Below are 25,806 nucleotides of genomic sequence, written 5' to 3'. Positions count from 1 at the left end.
GACCGGACGAGAGTCTTTAGTGAGGCGAGCCAATCGATCTCGCAATTTGAAAATTCTTGTTTGAGATTTGTTCGCATACGCAATATGCAAAGCATCCCAGGCAGCTTTGGCGGAGATTGCAACAGCAGCAGTAAAGGCAAGTGTAGGATCAACAGAGACCAAGATAGCATTTTGAATTCACTGATCTTGGCGATACTAGGGAACATATGCAGGGTTATCCACATCTTGATTGTTTTGAGAGATGGTGCGTGTAGGGGCATGGATGGAACCATCAAGATGCCCATAGAGATTGTGACCACGGACAAGCATTGAAACTTGAGCTTTCCACAGGGAGAAATTGTGATTGCCAGTTAATTTTATGGACAGTCGTGTAAAGGGATTGAATTGGACAATAGTAATGGCATTGTTGACTCCATCAGCATTGGTCACAGAAATATTGGCGGCCATTTGAGAGGTTGGGCTAGTAAGCGATAAAAAAAACAGAGGATCGACTTGTGGGAGTTTAGTGTCGCTATGATACCATAAAAGAGAAGAAAATAGAAGATGGAAAATATTGTGATGTTATTTGATTGTATGGCAGACCATTTATACAAAATATGTACAGAGCAACAAGGAATACTACAGTAATAAGGAATCTTAGAGTAAGCAGTCGTTATTAGGCATGCCTTCTCTTGGGACCTGAACTAGGAGTCCTTTTAACAACAAGTGGCTTTGGAGCAACGGTCAAGCTGTCCCTATGTGACCTATAAGCCACAGTCGAATCGTGAAAAAGCCATTAATGCATGCTTGCGTACTATCTACATCACACCTACATCACACCTCCTTCCCCGGAAGGCGAAATGCTTTGCACACTACCTTTTTTAAGAGTCCTTATAACCTTCAATCAATCTTCCAGGAAAATTCGAGCAAGAGCTAAATGTAATATAGCAAGTCCATATAACCTTCAATCAATCTTCCAGGAAAACTCGAGCAAGAGCTAAATGTAATATAGTCAGGGCCAAGAGGAATTGAAAAACATAAGGTAAAAGTAGCAAATTTTACAAACCAACCAAAATACACAAGTGTATATATGATGAGAACGGGAAAAGAAATACGAGTCCACTTGCAGATATTTTTTGCCTAAAGTGTATAAAGGCAAAGGGGTTGATCCATAAAGCATATGATAAAAAAAAGGGGTGTTGTGTTGCTGATCTAAGTTTGTATGCTTCCCTACGTACATATATCAGACAAAAGACCAATTGATGAACATGAAACATAGACAATGGGGATCTTCTTCTTCATTCAATACTTTCCAAGCTACTGCTCTCTCATACGATATTGGCCTTCCCATACTTGACAAACAGATACCGCCTTGAAGACAAGCAAAACCCTGCAAATAACAAATGATGCCCAGCTTAGTGAAGTTTAACGGTATTTGGAATTAAACATTCAAAGGTAAGTTATACAAGGATTTAAGTTATATATACACTAACAAGAAGAATTTTTACAATATCAGTGCAATTTAACCTTTGATCTGGATTACTAGATTAAACAGTTAACTGTTATTGCATGTAACTTAAACCTGATGGTGTAAGTGCACAAAACATAAAACTTCAAGTAGAATTAATTCATAATGTTCGTGTATACTACCAATTAATTGGATAAAGAGATGGAAAAAAACAAAACAAACTCATTTAAGGACTGTTTGTATATTCGGCAAACAAGGGCACAGCACATCCCCTCTCGCTTACGGGGATATCTCTTAAGTTTTGATAGAGGGATCACTTTTCCATAGTATAGGAACATAGATAGAACATGCAAAGGGAGAAGTCATACAATCTTAGGAATTTGTATACGATAATCGCATGTCATATTTTACAGTTTAATTTTTAAAGGGAGTTCTCATCTATCCATCATATTGGAGATTAGAAAAGGTAAGATTTAACGTCTCTTCCTCCAACTCACTTAACCAGTTGAGTCTTGAAATTGCCACAAATTTTAGGAGACAATGCATGCTGAATGACAGATCAATACTGTTTGTTATCTAGTCACTGCTCGCCTTTTTCTTTACTCGAAAGGGAAAGTGTAAGGGGAGCCGGGTTTGGCTGCGTACATTTTATCAATTATTTTAAAAATCTTAGAACTTCATGGGCAACAAAATATAATTGTGTATGTCAATAAGAGATTCTAAAAATAACAGCTCATCATGCAAGTTGGTGCAATATGTCAGCTACATACTGGAACTGTAAGTGTAACAGATTGCTTGAATGTTCATACAGTCGTACCAAGAAAAAAAACACGTCGGATTGGAGATAAGTAGAGGAATAAATGAAGGAAATTGCATATCATCTACCCTTCAGAAAAGCAAATAATGCACATACCTGCTGCATTATCTGTGGAAGCTCAGAGAAGAGTGTCTTTCTACCGTTGTCGTCAAAAATCTTTTCGAGCGTAATATCTTGGAGGGAGACCAAGGTGGTTTCTAGCATGTCAAGTCCTGCCTCATTTGCAAATGTGAAAACTGGCAATGCCTGCTATCAAAGATTCATGTTAAGAAAACAACCAACACTTGCGGAGCAAGAAGTGAGAAGACTGCTTAAATGAAACTTTTTAAATATGTTTTTAAGTATCATTCTTGCAGGAACAGATGGTAAATCTTAAACTGCGACTTATTTGAACTTTATTAAAATTGGAGATCAAATTTTTAGCTGAATACCTTCAAAGAACAACACATCAGAGCGTCTGAGTGATGCCAAATTTCTTTCAGAATGGATTCACTTCCTCCACCGACAGATTTGAGCAGCTCTACACCTAAAAAGAACCTGCAAGAGAAGATAGGAGATAAGCATTAATATAAGGATTGAAAATATTCACGCAATAATAGCCCTATTAACTCTCAGATTAAAAGGTTGAATTAACATAAAAAGCAATTTACGTTAACGATATTAGAATCAGTCAGATTGTTCAAGTAGTTGCTAGATGCACATAAATCAAATAATTCACATTAATATATCCTTACTCTATCCCCTTACTAATACATTAATATCTACTATTTGAGGTATATGAGGTGGCAATCTATATAAACCAAGCAACATACCTATAGCTTTGACAAATCCAACGGGCAAGCGTCTGTGCTTCAGGTGTGCCAGGTGGAGACCTTAGACCAGGGAGAGAACCAAGACGAGATGGAGAGAGAGCCAAAGCAACCCTCTGAACAGATGATATGATACTGCGAACATATTGCCGTGCCATAGCAGCTATGTTTTCTTGAAGATGGATCTCAAATGCAAATTGAAATGCTATTGTCATAACTGACTTTGTGCTACCAGAGTTCTTGGAATAATCGCCATTTGGTCGACTTCCAGCCGGTCCAACCTCAAGAGTAGATGCAAGATCTAGTGTGCGGTTTGGACTAGAGGCGTCCTGCATTGATTTGAGAAATAAATTACCAAAACTCTGCAAAAAAAAAAAATCCTGATTGCATTGGATAACAAGTACTCACCGCCTTGGAGTCCAGAGGAATGATACGAAAACCAGAGGGAAGAAGAGGAGCATCATCAGCAAATGAGGCATCAATAGGAGCAAAGACTAGCTCCGCACATGTTCCGACAGCGTTCTCATCCACTCCACTACAAAGCTGTGCATTTGAAAAACAAGGATCTTTTAAGCATTGGGGTGGCAGAAAGTATAGTATATAGTAGGAAGCATAAAAAGCTGAACAGCAGATTGAGGACAGTTGGGACTATTCAAGTAACATATATAAATGAGCATCTCCGACCATAATAGTGGCCAAGAAAGTAAACATACTTGCAAAAGAAAGATGTCACCAGGCATTATCATATCATCTTGATAGTGGCCAATGCTTTCAAGTCTTATCACCTCCATAAACTGTTTTCAGAGGCAAGAAATATTAATAATATATTAACCTATAAGACATAATCTATGCAACCGCAAAAGGAAAGTATGAGGGTTTCTGGAAAGATAGCGGAGATAATTCCTAACTAATCACTTGCCTCTTCATGTTCAATAGTGTGAGACAGTGGAAGAATGATTTGTCCGCCAAAACTTCCAGTTCGAGTGACTGGTATGCTGCATGGACCAGCTTTAACTGCAGCAGCTGAATACGCATCAATCCCAGAGTCAGCCCATTCAGATCGGTGTTCCCGCAAGAACCTTAGCAGAATCACAGGAGGTACGTTCTGCAACAAAAGGAAGCGAGATGATGAAACAGAACACAGAAGCATTCGAGGAAACTAGGATCTTCACAATTATGTTTTAGAGAACGGCAACCAGATTATGTTTGACCGCATTCTTGAGCCCGATAATCAAAATACTACTTAAGTATTATTTAGTCTAACAATAAAAAGAACTTAGAAATTCTTACAGAAAAGGAGCCAAAAGTTCATCTAATAACAAATGGCATAACCTCTAGGGTATTGCTAATACTGACCACGGTCCATAAGTTCATGGAGCTATTACAGATTGAAGTATGGAAAAATACCAAGTTGAAGTTTCATTATCCATTGCATTAGCATCTCGCAGGACCGTTTTAAGACTGTATTTTAATTTGCCTATTACACCAGAATGTTAATTTTTCTCACGCATGATCAGAGAATTTACCTAATCCTAGACCTGAATTAGGACCTAAGGTATGATGCTAGTAGAATTTGGAAACTCTCCTCCACAAAACAGATTTTAATAAATAATTAATTAAGAAAAATCGACCGCAGGAACTATAATCACGGCTACACCAAAAACATATAAGAAGTTTTAGTTATTAATATACAACTGGAAATTGCAGACTTAAATGAAAGCATTTAGTTTTCATTTATCACACGACTTCTCAGAAAACTTTAAATTTGTAAGCCATGTGGAAGAATAAAATTACAAATGGAAAAACATTACTGAGATATATAGACAGAGCCATTCACATAGTTTGTTCAAATCAAATTGGCCAACAAATTCGTACCTGTAAAAGCATAGATGCCTTCGCACATAGTACAGCGCTGCTCATTGATGGAAATCCATTGGCATAAGAGATATTTGCACCCATCAATTTGCTGGGTGATGAGTTGACAAGAAGTGTAACATCATCTATACCATCGCTTTCAAGCATAGACCAACCCTCATCGGTAAAACCATTAACAGCCTCGTTAAAACCCCTTCACAATGCAAATTAGAAGTTCAGTCACAAATAGAATAAAAAATTTAAGACGTAGAGAAAACATCAGGAATTGAAAGACCAACTTGCTCAATCTTTGACCAAGTGCGCGCAAAGCTGCAGGTCTTCTTCCCCAACCAGTGACAGTAGGATGAGAAATTTCTTGTGAAATTTGTCTCAAGTGACGTAATGCCTGAAATTGGTTATATTGCAGAATAATTAGAAAAACTTTAACGAACAGCAGTGTCGCAACTAAGAATCTTCTGTGAATATTGTTCACATTTCCAAGTTTTGTTTAAAAATTTTCAGAAGTACATTTGTCAGGCTGAAATTACAACTAAAGTTAATTGAAAAGTGGATGATAAAATAAGAGAACAAAAGTTTTCCTTATGACGAAAGATGTCTGAGCATAAAATAGACCTACCGCCATTGTTGTCCTCTGTGACAGCACTGTTGATGACTCATACAGTGGACGCAATACTTCAGGAACACTCCAGGGCTGGCAAAGATTATTATAGCAGTATTTTGTCAGAAAAATGAGAGGGAGAAGCACAGTCTTATGTAATTAACAAGTTAACATACCTCTAGATCCATATGGTCAACTATGTGAATGATGGAACCACCACCCTCACAGGGTCGTATCAGATACCCACTCGGAAGCAGTTCAGCTCTCACAAAGTTCTGCACCGGTGGCATGCTAGGACCATTCTGAGTGTTGTTCAGTGATCTCTCACATACCTAGAGTTGAAATTTGAGCAATTCATAACATAAGTTAACAAGCAAAAATGGACAGTTACCATTTCTTATTTGGTCATTTTACTAGGAATATAATAACTACTGACACATACCACAAGGCTACCATCTTCGGTAACAGATGTATACCGCATCAACCAGAAGTCACGAGCTGGGGCAAGAGTAGTAGGCGCGTAGAGCTGAAAGAAGTTAGAAAAATATATTCAATGACAAATTATGACACAACAACTAAAGTAAGACAGGATATGAATTTTCTAAAAGTAACCTGCATGTATAGCAACTCAATGGTTCCACCGCTCCCAGTAGACATCACATTGAGAACATCCACAGCTCGGCAGTCACGGAACCATGATGACCGATCTTTAAGGATCTCAGCAACCTTGATTAAAGAAAGCACAATTACACCTTGAATTCCAATAAAAATATTGAATTGACCAAGTTATTCAGGATGACACTTACTCTTGTAGGCTCTAGACCCACAAGGCCACAAGCACGTGAGGCTACTCCTGAGCAACTATGAGAAATAGCAATGATTCCAATGGAATCCGGACCAGGCTGCAGTCATAAAAGAGAGATATTCTTAAAGATAATAATGACATAATTTTGTGTGCATATATAGCTATTATGTAATTAAATATGGTTCATGTAAGGGTACACGTGATCAAATCCTCTAAAGTGTCACAGATAAAGATTTATTTCAAAAAGCAAAGCTTCTACTGATGCGCTGTATTGATGCAATTATGTAAAGAGAGCTGTTACAACTTAGATTTTTGATGAGCTTGACAACATAAGTAGAGCAAGACGGATAAGTAAGAAATATCTTCATATTTTAACTAAAACAAAAGTGTACGATTAATTGATGATTAAATTAAGAGGAATTCACTTGAGAGCGGATTTTTACCATGCAGTTCTTTCTGCCAAGAGATTTAAGGGACCAAATAATAATGCAAGTAATTAATGCCATGAAAGCGCAAGTCTAGTATTAAATAACTGTGAATAAAGGAGTCATTTACCTAGTTAATAAATCTTTAAACAACACTCCAAAAATTTGATCATGACCTCTATAAATTGAATGATAGGAAAGGGAACAAACCTTCATCCCAGGCATTTGGACCCACTCCACAGCGGTTCCAGTGGCCTTTGATAGAAACTCTGTTAAAGTTTCCTCTGCTAAGGACAAAAGTCTGGAAAATATTCATATATCATTAGACATGCTATGGAAAATAATGCAAAAAAAAAGGAATTAGACTCAGAAAACGTGCACTTACCCCGCAGGGCTTGCATCCCTTGGTGGACGCTGAGCGGACACGTTTTGCTGACCACTCGTCACCACAGATTCACAACTATTGTTGTCTGTGGTGGTAAGGGCTGCCTGCAATATTGAAGTATGAAAGTTAGGAAAAACTAAGTAATCGGGGAAACAAAGAGAACGAAACTATTAGTGCTCGCATGTACTCTTTAAAATTGAAACGTCGAGTTTTATTGACAAAATGAAAAGCCAGATACAAATACAGGTTTTATCTCTCCCGCTGACATAATTGTTTTCAAGCATTCACCACCGAACTGAATAAAAATGCAAAATATTTAGAAATGCCATAAAATACATCATATGCAGATTCTTGCTTCTATAGGTCTAGCATTTCTAGGTTATATATTTCTAAACCAATTCTTTTCCTTGACCTTCTAAGTAATCAGAAAGAGTTGCCATAAGCAAAACCCTAACCCCAATCTTCAAAATGATCCAAGAAGAAGACAAGTAAGAATACATTGCTTACAGTTTGAGTCTGTTGGCGGAAAAATCCATTCTCATACACCAACTGTGAAACTTGCTTCTGCAGCCTATCATTCTCCTCCATCAACAGCTTATTCATTGCTGTCAATTTTCTGTTCACGGCTTGAAGTCGCGATGATTCTTTACGCTGCTTCTCTCTACATCTGCATTTACACAAACACAATTCCATAATCATCCGAATAATTCAATAGAATAAGAATGAAAAGAAAGAAACGCAACTTTTGCAAAATCCAACAATTTAATTTAGTCGGATGTATACCTTCTATTTTGAAACCAGACTTTGATTTGTTTTGGCTCGATGTTGGATAGAATTGGACACTCCCGAATCAGCTGCTGACGACGGAGTGAACTGGGCTTTGGACATTCATGATACAATCTCTCCAAAGCCTCAACCTGCTCAGGAGTGTACCTCACATATTTCCCATTGTCCATTCCCATTTTACTGTCTTTACAGGCCGATGTCACCGCCATCATCACTTCAATGAAAATCAATTTTGAGAACCAAAAAAAAAAAGGAATTATAACATAACAAATAGAGTTCAAAAGACAGAGTTCCCCTGCTTCATCTTCATTTCCAACATCTTGTTTATTTCAACTCCTTGCTCTCTTTCAACAAAATTCTCAAAATTCTTATAGTATACCACGAATTCCAAATTCAAAATTATCCCCCCTTGTTACCAAACCATCAAATCTTCCTTGGTTTGCTAGGAAGGTTGAAGAAACTACTAAAGCTTTCTTCACTTCCCCACAATTAAATCATTTTCCTTTTCTGCTTTTGCAGATGATTTGAACACTTGCAGTTGTACAAACGTGACAATTCTTTTCAGTCAAATGATAAATAAAAATAATATAAACAAAGGATTTAACAGCTAAATCCCTTCCTACCAACTTAACCCAAACAAACTCCTAACATTTCTGCATGTGTATATATAGCATATACATATGTGAATACAAAGGCAGATACAACTATTAAATATATTACTAATATTTTAGAATCCCATGTGAAAATGAAAAGTTAAGAAAATAAAACATTTGGATATGCAATGAAACTTGTGTCTGAAGCATAGCAACTTTCAAAGCCTTAGAAATCAAGAAATGTAAACACACAAAGATATTAGTAGGAGACAAAGACGAAGAAATTAAGGGGGGGACAAAACACACAAGATTTGCTACCTTGTAAAATTTACTCTCCCAAAAAAATCTGTCGTCAAATTCTCAGCCACTTCCTTCAAAACCACGCAGCAGTAGCGTCAAGCACAAAGACATAGATCTTTCATCATCGGATCACGGTTTTACCAATTTCCCACAACTCTAAACTCAAGAAAATATAATAAAACACAATCTTCTTTTTTTTGTAAACCTACCTTTCTCTATGAATTCAAGAACCAGCTAAAACTATTGAAAGGTGTATTATTAATACTATACATACAAGAATGGGAAGGTGAGTGGTCTTCTTTATATTTTTCGTATGTATATGCAAAGGGAAGAGTTTAAAGAGAAGTGGGGAAAGAGGAAGCAGAAATGGGAAAGACCATTTTGGTTACTTTGCAAATAATCAAATGGTGTTTGCTGTTGTTGCTAAGTAGGGGTAATATTTCTTTTTTCTTTTTCTTTTTTATAAGAAGGAGAAGTTGGTCTTTTGGGGGGGGGTGGGGGAGGGGGAGGGGGTTAAAGGTAAAAGAGTTGAAAGGAGCAGAACAGTGAGAGTGTTTGTGAATGGTATCTTTTCCACTGCAAAACAACCAATCTGTCTCTGTACTAAAACATCAGAATAAGATGGGAATGTGAGAGACAAAAAAGTAAAAGCCACAAAATCCCACTTCAGTTGGTAGAGCGTCTTGTAAGCCTCCTGCTTTGTTTCTCCACCCTTTTTGACATTAATGCCCCCCTCTCTCTCTCTCCAATAAAATAATAAGTAAATCTTACTCATACATATTTTGTTTTTCTTTTGTTTTTCTATGAACTTTTACCTAATGTCATATATCACCAATAAGAAAAAACGAGCTATCTGCAAGCAAGCTACTCCTGTCAAAATGAGAAGCAGCAAGCAGAACTTGAACTTAAAAAAATAAGTCTTTATCAAAGAAAGTTATTACGCGCTAGCCCCTTATCTTGTTAATTTGTATTATATGAAGAGCTATGTATTTTTCTTGAAAGTATTAACCTCCAAAATTTTCATATTTAGCTATAATGTATATATATATATATATATATATATATATATATATATATATATGCACAATGTAGTGCTTGTCATAAACAAAAAAAATTCGGCAAGTCAAGACTAGTACTGTATTATTATATATATGATTAATTGTGAAAAATAAATATGTCATTTCTAAGTTAGGAATACTAGAAATGATTTTGTGTTTCTTATAGTTATATAGTCATATGTTGTAACAACTTCTTATTTATAAGTTGTAATAAACCTCATATAAACTCACTCTTTACTACAATAATTATATAAATTTAGTGATTTGTTCTAGACCTTCTTATGTTTCATTTGCTTAAGAAAAGGAAAATAGAAAAAAGAGAGTCAAGAAAAAGTGGAAATGGTAATAGTGTAAAAACAAGGAAAGATAAGGGGTGTTTGAGCAAAGTGACATATGTCATGCGTACGTGGGAAATGGGAAAATATAGTAACAGAACCTCAGGTTAAAAATAAAAAGGAAAAGTGATTGCTTAGGGGGGTGAAAAGCAAAGTGAAAAAAAGGAAAAAGAAGACAGAATAATGAGGATGTTTTGCATGCGCCCCCTCGATTTTTGCTCTGTCTATCCCCCACACACCTGTATTTTATTTATCTTTCATCACTGTCACTATCATCATTATCATGATCATCTCTGCCATTCAATTCATACATGGCATGTTCACAACAAAGCATGGCATAAAAACAAGATTTTCTGTTCCTTTGTTTTTTCTTCAAAAAAAAGAGTTGTTTATCCATGTGAAAATACAAGAATATATCCGAAAGTTTCGATCTTTTAGAAGCTACTCATGCTTCTTTTGTTTTTATTTAGCTTTTCCTTCTTTTTCTCTTGGCTGGTATTATATGGAACTAACTAAAACAATTTTAAGAGTCCATTGGATTTTGCTAATGAAAATAATGTTAGATATCCAATAAGTTTTTCTTCATACTAACTTAAAAAGAACTAATCATGTCCGCTTAAAAGGCACAACTCATCTCTAGTGGATCAAATAAGAGAAAATCGAGAAACATAAGGAATGCAACCGAACCCCAAAAGATCTAAGTTTGTTTTGTAATACATACTGTCATTCAACAACAACAACAAACTCAGTAAGTTCCCATCAATAGGGTCTAGAGAGAATAATGTGTACACAGACCTTACCTCTACTTTGAGAGGACATAGCGTTATTTCCGATAGACTTTCGGTTAAAGACAAGATAAAAAGAAACAATCGCAATACGTGATAACAATATCAAAATATAAGAAAACTGAAGCGAAAGAATTCAATCAAACAGTAGGTAGTACCAACAATCCAAGACTAAAGAGATATTATACTAACACTAATGATACCGACCTGAAAAAGAAAAAGGGGAACGCTCGACTACCTACTAACATTTCATCCTAATTCTCGATCTTCACACCCTCCTCTTAAGGGCCATGTTCTTGATAAGCTCCAGTTGCGTCATGTCCTGCCTAATCGCCTTTCCCTAATACTTTTTTGGCCTACCTCTATCCCTCATCGTACTCATCAAGGTGAACCTCTCATATCTCCTAACACGGGGCATATGTACTTCTCCTCCTCACATGTACAAACCATCTCAACCTCGCCTCCCGCTCTTATTCTCTATGGGGGCCACTCTCATCGATCGTTTCCCGAATGACTTCATTCCTAATCTTATCTAACTTAGTATGCCCGCACACCCACCTCAACATTCTCATTTCAATTACATTCATCTTCTAACCATGAAATTTCTTGACTGGCCAACATTCCGCTCCATACAACATAGCAGGTCTAACTACCACATTGTAGAACTTACCTTTAAGTTTTAGTGGCATATTCTTATCACACAAGACACTGGAAGCGAGCTTTTATTTCATCTATCCTGCTTTAATATGATGTGTGATATCCTCATCAATCTTTCAATTTTCCTATACTACTGACCGAAGGTACTTGTAATACACATCATTTGAGTGGTCCAACTTGATAAATAAGAGCATGAGTAATAGTATATATGCTATTTTCTTAAAGTCGTTAATTTTGCATGAATATTCACCCAGCAAGCCACCACAACCCTACAGCCAAAAAGGTAAGCGCCCAATGCGAGCCTTATTTATTAGTTTAGTAAAGTCAAGCTTTGGCTACCTAAAGACTAAAGAAATGCATTAAAAATGAGGGGGGACTTATGTAACGGGCTATGTCACCCAAACCAACTGAGGGAAGTTCGCTTTTTGGGGGTGGAAGGAAAAAGAAAACGTATGGGAGGGATAGAATCACTACACTATCATGGCCAATTATACCAAATCCTTCATTTAAGGATATATTTAATATTATTTATGAAATTAAAGGTGAGTTAGGTTTAGTGACTGGGGCAGACTTCTATTCTATACCTGTCTCCTTCTGGTTCGGTCCTCCAAGGCCTGTTAGAACTCTCTTCAACCTGCTCATGACTAGATCGATCGGTTTCGGGTCAAATAGGAAGAACTAGAAGATTCCACCTATGGGAAGCGCTGGGGAAGAGTGAGAGGAGGGGGCTACGAGCTCTCTCTCTTCCGGACCACCCATCTCTTCCTTCCCCTTCGCCCGGACCGGTGAGATCAGATTTCTAGAACGAAGTGAAGTGATAGGAAGAGAAGACTGTTGGCTGGGTGTTCTTTATCTTTTTTAGTGGAGATCTACTCTGATGCCTACTGGAGATAGACTCTTATCTATGCTAACTATCTTTGTTTGGTTTTATTTATTATGTTTCCATGTATGGCAAAAACCCTAGTTTAAAATGTTTACTACTTATGCTAATATAATAATTAAAACTTTTTTCGTATAAATGTGCTAAAAATGTTGTTTTTTCCTCTCTTTTTTTTTTAGATTCAAATAAAGGTAGTCCTAGATAAAAATATTAGGAATCAAAACAAGGAAAGTAGCATTCATGGAACCAGAGGGTGAGACCCATAGTTCTAATAGGTTTTCACTTGAGCTTTCCGCAGCATAGCAAGTCTACAAGCCACTACATTGAGGTTATAGGGTGCTTTTTCAATCAATCTTCTTTTGATTTTATTCTCGGTTGGTTGATATTATAATACGTCAGTTAGTTAAGATTCGATACCCTAGAAGACTAAAAGAATTTAGCTTTCCTGAAAAAAGTAAACTTACGGAAGCATCTATCTCTATCACGCACTTCAATCCGCACATAAGACGATTCCTCTTTCTATACTCAATTACTTAAGAGTCCAGCTAGCTCGTCTCTGTCTGGCAGTTTAAGCCTTGGCCCACCAGCTTCTTTTCAATCCAGGAGCTGAATGATAAGAAATCTCTCGATCTCGGAATACCAGCTAACCGCATTTTGATCAATCCTGCTTAGGGCCGGCTTTCATTACACTTTCACTTTCATATCAGGAACCTCAACAGATCTTGAGGTACCTCAAAGGTTATCTTGGCAAAGGTATGATCTATACTAATTATGGCCCCGAATCTGATTCTGGGCCTGCCTTTTTGCTAGCTTTTTCATTATGCTGGTTCAACTACTGCTTATGCTTGAAATATCTAAACACCTGAAATCCACTCTCAATAGATGTTTCCCCTTAAATAGTGTAAAAGGGTGGTAGGTATAACTAAGGGAATAATCTTTGCAGGCCTTCGAAGCCGGTGATCTGTTCGACCTAAGATCCTCTCTCTTACTTGACCAAGCGCGCAGACAATTTATCCTTTATATTAGGGGTAGGACTTACTGAACAGCCACCCTGGTTGGTATTAGTGTGTGGGAATGGGAATGGCTTCAAATACATGAGGGGGAAGCTTTCATAGAAGCGTACTACACGAGCTCGTAAGTAAAGTACAGAACGAGCCTTGTGTACAAAGCAGAGCGACCTCATCTTGCTTGCTTCTGGCGAAGCTTCTAGCTCTCTTTCTTTGGAAATGATATGATACTAAATTTAGATACTAGCTACTAGAAGAGGAATAAAAGCATATAGCTAAAATACCTAAGAGAGCCCGGGGCCAGGAAAGCTTCCAACGCATTCAATAGATTCCACCATGAACCGGGAGCGAGTGTTCAAGTAACGGATTCTAGCCAATTGAAAGGATCTTCTGATCAATCCAAAGATCATTTGGATTCCATTAGTAATGAGGATTCTCCCGTGTACCTGATCAACTGTCTTCCTTTATTGATTCAAAAAGATTCTTTCCCGCGATAATATTTGGACACTAAGGTTAGTTTCCATAGGGCGAATACTCCCCTTTCGCGAATTATTGTGTTTATCCGAGTGATCCACAAACGATGAAAATCTCTCTTTTTTCTATCCCTATCCTGATATGCCGAAACTAAAGCTCTTATTTTCTGTTGAGTAATAGTTCGAGTAAGCCTTGAATGAGCCCCCGAAAGCTTGATGCAAATAAATGAATTTTTGGCTGAAGGATCAGCTGACGCTAGATAGGAAAGGTTATGTTCATTCGCTATCACAACAACTCGAACATTTTTTTTCTTCGTAAAAAGTCTTCCATACTTTGAACCCGCGACGCAACAGTTCTTCCATACCAACTTAGTTGCCGGTTTACAGAGATTAGCCTTTTTAATAATAAAGGGGCTTTTCCAATATGTCTAGCTTTGGTATGTTCTTTGCTTAATTAAAGGGCACTTTGCTCCCACTCGGTCTTCCTTTTTTATTTTCTTTCAATAGTTCGACCTATCCAGAAAAATTATTTTTCTTCTTCCGATAGTCGAGCCTGATCGACTCGACGAGTTGCGTCAGGAAGAGTTGAGTCAGAAGAAGAGTTAAAAGCATGAGTTGACTCAGGTGAGAGTTCAAGCCTCTTTTCTTTATAATAAGCTTCCATGTTATTACCATTTACGTCCGATTCGGATCCCTCTGTTATTTCCTTTTCCTTCCGCACCTTTTTCTCGAAATGAGAAAGAAGATGGTACACTTGAATTGTACTGAGTCTTGCCGGTATCAACAACGAGGAAGAAATAACCAAATGTCTTTGTTTTTATTGCATTCTATCTCATCGTAATACATTCTGTTCTGCGAGATTAGAAAATCACCATCAATACCTCGGGGAAATAACCAAATGTCTTTTCACAGAAAATGGAAAGATAAATTGATATATTTATTGAATCCGTCGGGACTGACGGGGCACGAACCTGCAGCTTCCGCCTTGACATGGCGATGCTCTTTTTTTGGTCCAACTAGTAGTAATTTCTATTAGGTTCTAAATTTATTAAGTTCTTCCCATCTTCTCTGAAAAATCCGAAAGCTCTTCTTTGTGGTGATGATACCAAAATATCGCGAGGCCCAGCAGCGCTGGAAACCGCTTTGATGCTTCTTGGTAGTTGGTGGAGAAGAAAACCCGCATGAAAATAAAGATTTTATTTTCAATAGTTTCAAAGGCTTGAAGGAGCGTAACCTTATTTAAAAGGAATTGATAGGAAGACCTTTATTCTTGCAGATACAAATCATAGATGACCTAGTGGCATTTATGCCAGACCAGAGCATTCTTCTCAAGAAAAGTAGCACTCTCCCCCTTTGAGAAGTATGTAAAAAGGCTCACGTTTTTTGGCTTCCTATAAACCCCTCCAAGGTTGTGGCAACTTTCTACTCCTCCTGAGCTGTCTTGCCGTATCTAAAATGACTTCTTCAGTTGAAACATAACCCAGCCTATAAGTTGCCTTGTGATTCACAAATGGCTATACTCTATAGGCCTGTTTTGGACTGTAGGAACGGGGAGAGGGGGAAGGGAGAAGCAGGGTTCGAAGAACGAGAGTCATTCTTTTCAAAGCCTGTTTAGGTAATAAATTTCATTTTGCAGTTGCCCCATTTCGACAGCAATTGCAGAAAGCCTGTTTGGAGTATCCATAGCCATACGTGCTAGTACTCAATTTCTTTGAAAAGAATTTGATGAAGTGAAGGCACTTATCGAGTTTCCATTTATAGAGTGGTAGAGTAATCTCGGCCTTTTTCTTTGACTATATGGAATAAGAGCGTGTACCTCTCATTTATCAAGACTAGATAAACCAAAGCAGTCAACGATTGCCGGGTTTTACAGGAATAAAATTTATAGGAAGATTAGCGAAACCGCTGTGGTTAAAACACCTAAGTTGCATTATATCACGTCACAATAAGTCTCATTACATCAACTTTCAATCCATAGCTTATATCATAACACACACTTTCGATTACAAAGAAAACGACTAGTCACCGGCAACCACATCACATCTGCTAGTCACAAAATTTATAAGGAGCCCTTACCGGAAAGGGGCTCCTTATTAATTGGCTGGTATAGATATGGTTACATTCTTTATCAAAGGGTTGAAAGGTCAATTTTTAGAACCCTAAGTAAAAGAATCTTGACATTTATGGTGGATATCATTAGTAAGTCAAATGATGTTCTCTTTTCCCCCCTTTATTTCCTTGTTGGTAGAAAGAATAACATCAAGATTTCCTTGTTGACATCTTCCGACAATATCGAAAAATGACAAAGGAAGAGTATCCAACTTCATTTCTTGCCAAATCGTAGCATGCATCATTGGCTGAAAAAGATTATACCTCTTCTCATTTCCTTTTTGAGTTATGAGTATATTAGTTGACAATTTGATGTGTAAATATGAAACCTGTCTTCTTTAACTATATATGTATATATTATATAAATAACTTTATAATAATGTCACCATGGCATTGCAAATTTAATTAAATTAAGGTGGCACCGCCTATTTTTTGGAAAGGTTTTTTCACGGCCAACATATATAGTTAAGACAAGTGCTGCATAATGAAGAGATTAATTAAGATAGCGAGAAGCACGATCATATAAGATTTGATAAGATTATAAATGACCGGATCAGGGGACAAGGCGTTAAATATGATAAAAGAGAGGTCATCTTAGATGAGTTAACTCTTCCTAACGTATATAGGCCTTAAGCACCCGTAATATTTTGATATTATGATGATTGAATATGGAAAAGAAGATAGATTCAACGTAAAGTCACATAATAAAAAATTTCACAAATGACTTACAATCTTTCGGAATTAACGAATACTTAGCTAAAAATATGAAATAATTTAACCTAAAAATCTCTTAAGTAACATAGCTAATTGATTCATATATTAGGGTTTGTATCTGTCTGCTTAGTTTTACTGAACCTCGTATTATGACATGTTGAGTTGACTGTGAGATTAAAGAACAACTCTTTAGAGAAAATCCAATTTTTAATCTTAAAATCTTTGTTAGTATTGAAATGAAATGAGTCAAAATAGAGTGAAACTAATAGGAGTATAATGAATTCGTATAATTAAGTGCAACTAGTGTATGATTAGGGCATAGTTGGTTAATTTATTGATTGATAAATATGCATATAGTAATACTTTTTCACTAGTGTGTGTGTGTATATATATATATATATATATATATATATATATATATATATATATATATCAAGGTTTTTTAGATTTTTGTTGGAACTAATTCCTGTAAGTGTTCCGTAATTTCGATGCCACTATGTGTCATCTCTGAACATTTTATTTTGATGCATATTGTATTTTCTTTTGTTGTGAACGAGTATCTTGATGGGCTGAGAAAATTGCTCGTTTTCGACAAGCTTTCTAAATTTTAACTTTTAAGGCTAAAAAATGTCATTTTATATAACTATAATATTCAAATAGAACTGTGGCAAAACCGAGAGAGAAACAGAAGGTTTGTCTGTCTTTATGAATCATAAGGGAATAATATATCCTGAAAAAATTGGTCTTTGTCCACATCTCCTAGTAATTAATTAGTAGTACTATTTTAGAGTATTGTTTATTAAACTTGTGCCTAAAGTTAAGGAATATCAAGGACTATTTAAGATAACAAAGATAAGAAAAGGAGAGTAACCCAGCATATCAACTTTTTCTAAAGCATGCTTGGAAACAATAGTAATTTATCTTTCTTCTGTCATTCTTTTAATCTCAAACTTTTATTTTTTAAAATATTAAAAATGGATGCTTACTGTATTCCACAAAAACGTTACTTTTTCTCCTTTGATAAAAGCCTCTGATTAAAAGTGGCCATTGTTAAGTGAGTCTTCGTTAGTGGTCAATTGCAGCTTATTCCTCGAAGGTTTCCAGATTTGAATTTTTCAAGATATAAAATTACTTTAGATACCATTGGTTAGAAACTAAGCTTTGGAAGACCAAGATTAACCCCCCCTCCCCCTCCCGCGAAGAATTAACCTAATTGGCTCATTGCTTAAAATTCAAAATATCTGATAGATATATAATATATGTATAATTCATGTGTAATATATGTATAATTTATATATATCGATTAAGATAAATAAACGATAAATTTGACCAATTATTTGTGTAAAGATCATTTTTCCTGTCTTGCCAAACTCATGTTACTTTGGCAATTCTTGTAACTAAAATTCTATATGGGATATAGTAGTTGGAAATGTGTTAGAAGATATAACAATAAACTTAAAAGATTAAACGAGCAGTTTAATTTGTTTACGTGAGATGTAATATATAATACTACTTACCGTAGAACAAATACAAGTACTAATTGTTTATTTAACAATAACGTTAGATTTAGTCGGGATTATATGAAGTTAGTCGCTGCAACATGGATTCCCCATAACATAGATACTTTTTTAACTATTATTTTAAAAAAATAGCATCATTTATTGTTTATTCTATAAAGAGCATTTTTTTTATTATTAGCATATTAAAAAAATTAAGCCCAATATTCATCTTCTTCACTCCATTTTTAAAAATCTAATGCATATGTGAATGTCACCTAAATTCAAGATGTATTGATTTATAAGTCTTTTATACTTTGTATATCAAACATCACTTTAATTCAAAATATATTTTTATGTATATAATTTTTGTATATTTATTTGTAAAGTGCCATCTTATTTTAAGATATATTTTTAATGTATATTTCAAATATATATATTTTATATGTCAAGTGCCATTTTAATTTAGGATGTATTTTTTATATATATATTTTTTGTATATTTATATGCCACCTTAATTAAATTTAAGATATATTTTTGTATGTATATTTCACATGTCTAAGTGTCATCTTAATTAAAAAAATATTTTTTAAGTATATTTTTTGTATATTTTATATGTGTTAATTCAATATATTTTTTTTATATACGTTTTGTATATATTAACGTATATTATTATGAAATAAGATCTTTAAGAAAGGAAGAAAGAAGGAAGAGAAAAACTTAAGAAAGATAATTAAAAATAAAACGAATGGAACAAATTTAGAAAATATATTGGTTTCGGCAGAAAATAAAATTAAAAAGATGAAGAAAAAGAAGGAAAGCTAATAGATAAAGAGGAAATAAAAAATCATTATTTTTGTACAAAAAATTATTGACTTTCCATTCAAATTGCTTATGTTTAGAAATTAATAATTAATATTCTTATTTTAATGAAATTGTGTGCTACAAATATAAATATTTTTCTGCCAAAACTGTAATATTGAATTTCATGCTACGAATTTGTTATATTTCTTTTAAATTGTGACAGTTACGTAAAGTTCTCAAATTCAACTAAATGACCAAATTAAAAAAGAAGCGAAACAAATTTACACATGACCAAATGAGTCAATGCCCAGTCTTTTTGGCGATTGTTTATATTTTCAACTCACACAAAATGCGTTGGTCATATTCAAGAAAATACGTTACTCTCTATCTTTGAAGTTTGAACATAACGTTTGCTGGAGAATTATCAATTGGAGTAATGGCAGACAGATCTAAGTGGGTTTCAAGAAATTTTAAGTTTTTAACACTACTCTACGCACTCAAATGTAGACTTCTAAATGGTGGTAAAACAAATTAAATACCGCGTTTCTAACATTTACTTTCCCAATGATTTTCTTTACTTTTTTTCTACAATAGAAGTGAAACCGATGAACTTGTCTACGGACTGAAATGATAAATTTAATTTGTACTAACTTGAAGGCAATTCATAGAGATTTTGATCAATATTGTCCCTTATTTTTGAGAGTAGGTTTATTTTGATCCCTCAAATATAACCCTGAGCATACTTAGTCCCTTAAGTATGCTAAAATGGAGCATCTTTAGTCTCACTGACAGAGGTTTTGACCAATATTGTCCCTTATCTTTGAGGGTAGGTCTATTTTGGTCTCTCAAATATAACCCTGAGCATATTTAGTCCCTTAAGTATGCTAAAGTGGAGTACTTAACCCTGAGATTTTGACCAATATTGTCCCTAAAATTTGTAAATTGTTTTGTGTATATATATATACATTTAAAAATTTCGGTTGATTTTTCCAAAAAGAAAAGTTAAAATTTGAAAAAAAATAGAGCTGCCAGGATCACTTCTAGGCATATTATTGAAGCAAACGAATAACTAGGTTGTATTATCATTTTTCGCCCGTGCCAAAACTATTTACATATGGTAGCGGAATAAGTATATAAAATTGGTATATTCTTTGTATATTAACATACAAAAAAAATTTAAAAAGAATATATATATATATATATATATATATATATATATATATATACACACACACACACACACACAAAATATACAAATTTTATACATTTTTTCGGCTATTATTTTTATAGCGGCTATACAGTGTCATTTTCTCATTGAAAACTGGCACAAAAGGAGATATTTTCAAGGTCAAAATTTTAGAAGACATTATCTAAAAATGAGAAATTAAAGTGATAATTTGCGTTATCCAATAAAAAAAGAGGCAACTTTTGCTTCAGAGCAGAAGATTTGCTTCATGAAATAGAGTTGGGTAACACCGTTAATTTTTGAACACATTGTGTCAGTGAGACTAAAGGTGCTCCACTTTAGCATACTTAAGGAACTAAATATGCTCAGGACTATATTTGAGGGACCAAAATATAACTACCCTTAAAGATAAGGGATAGTATTGATCAAAACATCGCAATTCATATCTAGGAAAAAGTTGTTCTATGTACTCTGTACGCGTATTTGTGTAAGTCAGTCCAAGGTTTGAAGCTGGACTGTTAATTGACAAGTACACCATTCTCTAACAATGACAAAAGTATGTGACTATGCATACAGTAGATGTACTAATTCAACTGTCTGTATCTCATGTTATTAAAATTGTACTACATGTAAGCAATTTACTTCCTTCAATTTGTGAAATATTATCCACTTTTACTTGGTCAATATCATAGAAGAACTGTTCGACAATTCTAAAAAAACTCTATTTGAGGCTCTTTTTTCTTTCCCTTTTAAATTTTTTGCTCTTTTTTTTGATAATTTTACACGAGAACTTTGTTTTCATCTCATACTCGAAATTATGTTTCTGACCTACCTTGGTTCCTAATGGTTTTCCAGCCTAGTTTAGCTTTAATATTTGGACGAGAGAAGGTTTATACAGAGGACTTAGTGGGGTTTAATTGCGAAAGAATAAAAGGACAATGAACATTTTGTGTACATAAATTGAGAAAATAATGTTCTTAGGTGAGCTGGGTTTTATTGCGGAGGTTAAAAACCACTGCGAATTGTCTCAAGTAGTAGCCGTATGACTAACCTCAACAATAAAATATGTCCCCAAATTTAATCTGTCTTGCAATGACCATAGTAATGTAGGGTTTTATCGTCAAAAATTAAATATTATATTAATTATTAGATATTTATGTCTAGATTATTTTTCTTTTCAACGAAAGGATTAACAACTTCACTTCAATAGGGACGTCAGATGTCCAAAAGAGCGCACAACATTATTTACAATTCAACTTGGGAACATCTACTTTCAAGAGACTTCATAAATCAAAGAAACAAAAACTTGACCTAAGTTATGAACAACTTATTAAAAAGTAAAAGTCCTGCTGTTACAAATGAAAAAAGAGGAATATAATCTCAGCCTTTGAACTTTTGTGTGGACACGTGTTCTTATTGTAGATAGATATTGAAGAATATTGGAGGAGACACACTATTTCGTTTTTGGAAAACTTGCTAGTCATGGATAGGTCATTCTTCTTGCTAGTGATCTCCATTCAAAGGCGCGAATCGACGTCTCTGGTTGAGGCGGCATTCAATTCATATTCAACTTGACACGTAAGAAAAGCTTACTCCGGAGGAAATTTGAAACCTGGACAATATATGGTGGTTTTTTAAATATATATCCGTCAAACCAAACTAAGAGCACGTTTGGACATAAAATCTTTTTCTTTTTTTATCATTTTTTTTATTTTTTTCCGAAATCAGCGTTTATTCATAAAATTTCTAATTTTCATTTGAAGATACATTTTAGAATTTTTCAAAATTTTGAAAAACTCCAAAAAGTTGTTTTCAAAATTTTCATGTCCAAATTACTCACAAAACTTCAAAAACAACTCAAAATTATATTCATGTCCAAACACAACTCTAATTTTCAAATACCATTTTCACTTGATTTTTTTTCTACTTTTTTTTGGAATTTTACAATTCTTATGTCCAAACGCCCACTAAATAGAATCGTTTTTTTTTTTTTGGTATTTTTTTGGGTTTTGTGTTCACATGGAGTACAAGTTTATTTCTTCTAATATACTCGAAATAAATACACAATTTCTTATATATCGTTATATGTTTAGCAAAAAAATGAACTAATTAATTAATTAACCAATTATCCATTAAAATACCTATTTGTGAGAAATTTAATGTGAGACTCGACAATTATTCATCAATAACATTTTAGCTATATATGTTTCTAAACTTACCTAACCTTAATGATATACTAAGACAATAAATGAATCATTACTAAATAATTTCAATATAGGAGAATAGAAAACTTACGAAAGCACAATGAATATGTCTATAAAATTCCGATAAATTTTATAAATTATATATAGAGAGAAATACCTTCAGTTTATAAAATAGAAAACAAACCAAACCAAGGCAAATAATATGTCGATTGTTTATGTTAGTTCGATTTTTCCTGAACACCTCCTACCCTTAGGGTATGCATGAAGTGTAAACTTTACCTTTTGATACTTTTTACATATTTTATATTACATAAAATAATAAATAATATTTTGCATAAAATATGCATGTATCAATAAAATAGAGTTTAGTATTGAAAATCAAATGATGCAGTTCAATAGATTTTTGTGCCATATATCAGGTGTGTGTATATAATATATGTGTGGGGGAGGGGGTAGGGAAACTGTATTGTGCAAATTAAATATGGAGAATAAACAAATTTGCTCATATATGATAGGTGGATTTTTCTACTTATTAGCACCTTTTTGCTTTTGTTTTAGTTCGATAGTATTGATTTATGTTCCCAAAACTAATAAAAATATACAAATTGCAAGAATGTTGGAAGTTTGGTTCCCCACGATGAAATCTAACTCAAAAAGGAGTGTTCTGACTCACAAGACAATAAAGGACGAAGAATCAAAGAAGTGCGATCCGCAGAAGAAAGTGCGGATAACAGAATTTCATGTGCGGTCGCAAACCAAGTGAAAGAACCCAACGGGACTTTGGCCAATGTGCGGCCGCAGAACAGGGTATGCCCTGAAAAATGATTCCAAGTTGAGAGAGTGTTTAAAAGACCAAGTTCTGAAGTCTTGCTGAAGTGCGGACCGCACAAAAAGAAGATGTTTCGCAGCCGCAATCCAGAAATGTGCGGCTGCAGAATCCAAGCTCCTGCCAACTGAAGAAATCTGCACACCGCACATGGAATTGTGCGGCCGCAGAATCTCCCGATGGGCATTTTTGTCAGCGAATTTTTGGCCACTATAAATAGACGAGTTTCACATTTTAGGTCAAGTTTTGAAGTTTGAGCTGCTGTAGCCGTGACATTTTGCCATTTTAGGAAGTTTGTGATTATTTTAATGTTTAAACATTATATTTTATCATTTTAATATTTGATTATGGGTTTAATTAGCATTTTTTCTTTATTTTCTTCAATTTCCACTATGAGTAGCTAGATTCTTACTAGGGTTGTGACCCAATTCTAGTGTGTAAACCTTATGGGTACTTAATTCAATGCTTGTTTATGATTGGGTGTTGATTATTTAGATTAGTTCATGCTTCAATTTTAGAATTAATGGTGCAAATGATGATTCATGCCTTTTGACTTAGTCTCTACTTGAGAAAGATGGACCTAGTCTAGGATAATTTGGCTAACAAGAAATTGGATTAATTGAGAGTTTGATTAGCCTAATTAAAGGGTTCAAACTAGAGATAGTAAGAATCCGACTTGAGCTCACATCAACTATTTTGTTTGATACCCATTTGGACTTGAGAAAGTCAAATTGGGCAAAATCACTCTTTGACCGAGAGGTATTGAGTGGGTAACATACAGCTGAGAGCTATAATACACCCCAATCAACAATACAAGTATTAACGTATTTAACCTATTAGACGAACACCTAGGTTATTGTCACATCCCTATGCTTTTTACCTATTTGAAAAAGACCAAAAATAATTATTCGCTTCTAAATTCTTACCTTAGCTTACAATTGTTAGAGTAAAAGTAGAATTAGAAATCAAAACCTTTTGTGGAAGTACAAATTTAGTTAATCCATCCACTCTCGTCAAGTGTATACTCCTAACACCCATTGTAACTCCCTGTGAAAATCGACCCCGACTCTTATTGGGTACTATTCTTCCAATGGCTGTTTTCACTCACTATTGAGTGCAGATTGGACATGGATCAATTTTTGGCGTCGTTGCCGGGGAGTTAAAACGGTGTTAGCTATATATTTGGATTTATTTTTGGAATATCTTATTTTCCTTCCGTGTTACTAACTTGTGTAAGAAATATTAGGTACAACCATAGCGAACAATGAGTTCGAAAATTTGCCTTTTGGGGTTTTGGAACCAGAGGACGAGCAAGTAGATGAGGTACCTCATGAGCCATAAGTCACTCAGAGAGGCCGAGTACCTCATGACAATATGCCCGTTCCACCCCCACCTCCACCACGAGCGGCTCCACACCGGATATTGTCCAATAAAGGTTATGCTAGTCAATAGTCCTTCCCCATATTACAGCGGGCAACTTCTAAATCATCAATGTGATGCTCACTTTGCTTGAGCAAATGGGGATTCTTCATCGGTGCTCCAACACAAAATTCTTATAAATATTTGAATGGGTTTGTGGACACTTGTTGAGGGACCAAGCAGACAAATATCTCCGAGGATGCATTGAGGCTAAGGCTTTTTCCCTTCTCTCTATGGGGGAAAGCTTTATATTAGTTGGAACGATTGCCGAACCATTTAATTTATACTTGGGATGAGTTGGCGAAAAGTTCATTGCAAAGTTCTTCTCTCCCGGACATATGGCTACACTTCGAGATGAGATCTTAACATTCAAGCAAGAGACAAATGAACCACTACGTGAGATATGGGTACACTATAGAACTATGGTCAAGGAATGTCCCAACAACGATATAACGGAAAACATGATTCAACAAACCTTCTATCATGGGATTAACATAACCAACCAATGTGTAGTGAATCAACTAGTCGGTGGGAACTTTATGACTATGCCTTATGCGGAGGCGTGCAGGATTTTGGATGAGATGGCAAAAACATCGTCGGCTTGGCAATCTCGAGCCAATATTCCACAAGGTGACCCGAATATAATCCACATTCATAAAGAATTACAAGACCATGGGCAAGCCATTGCCGAATTGACAACTACCATGACTCAACTAGAGAAGGCCCAACTAAATCAAGTGCAAGATCCTAAGCAAGTCAATGTTATGGAAGGAGTAAACACGATAGTGAACAAAAAAAGGACTACGAGCCCGCAAGTGCAAAATCGAGTGGAGAACTATGTGCAAGAAGATGGTAGTTTTGAGCAAGATGATTCCTATAATGAACAAGAAGAGGAGGTGCAATATGTGAATAATTTTTAAGGGCAAATAACAACTTTCAAGGCCCAAGCTAACAACAATGGCGACCTCAAAACAATTGAAATTCTAACAATCAAGGCAATTAGAGTGGAGGCA

The 25,806-nt window shown here is 35.1% G+C and overlaps 1 protein-coding gene across 1 annotated transcript; it reads right to left on the bottom strand.

Annotated features, from left to right (window-relative positions):
• Positions 1 to 1,007: 1,007 nt before the first annotated feature.
• On the bottom strand, positions 1,008 to 9,281 carry LOC104117319 (homeobox-leucine zipper protein ATHB-15-like). The gene is made up of 19 exons (XM_009628364.4): positions 8,859 to 9,281; positions 7,945 to 8,161; positions 7,669 to 7,828; positions 7,162 to 7,265; positions 6,987 to 7,077; positions 6,353 to 6,448; positions 6,159 to 6,272; positions 5,989 to 6,072; positions 5,723 to 5,878; positions 5,565 to 5,639; positions 5,227 to 5,333; positions 4,949 to 5,141; positions 3,993 to 4,178; positions 3,787 to 3,867; positions 3,482 to 3,616; positions 3,077 to 3,402; positions 2,696 to 2,801; positions 2,361 to 2,510; positions 1,008 to 1,369 (listed from the first exon to the last, which is right to left on the bottom strand). The coding sequence occupies exons 2-19, from the start codon at positions 8,157 to 8,159 to the stop codon at positions 1,223 to 1,225; spliced, it is 2,526 nt and encodes an 841-aa protein (XP_009626659.1). The 5' UTR covers positions 8,160 to 8,161; positions 8,859 to 9,281; the 3' UTR covers positions 1,008 to 1,222.
• Between the last annotated feature and the right edge of the window lie 16,525 nt (positions 9,282 to 25,806).

The sequence above is a fragment of the Nicotiana tomentosiformis genome, chromosome 8 (genome assembly GCF_000390325.3).
Source record: "Nicotiana tomentosiformis chromosome 8, ASM39032v3, whole genome shotgun sequence".
Taxonomy (NCBI): domain Eukaryota; kingdom Viridiplantae; phylum Streptophyta; class Magnoliopsida; order Solanales; family Solanaceae; genus Nicotiana; species Nicotiana tomentosiformis.
This window is presented reverse-complemented; position numbering and strand designations above follow the sequence as displayed.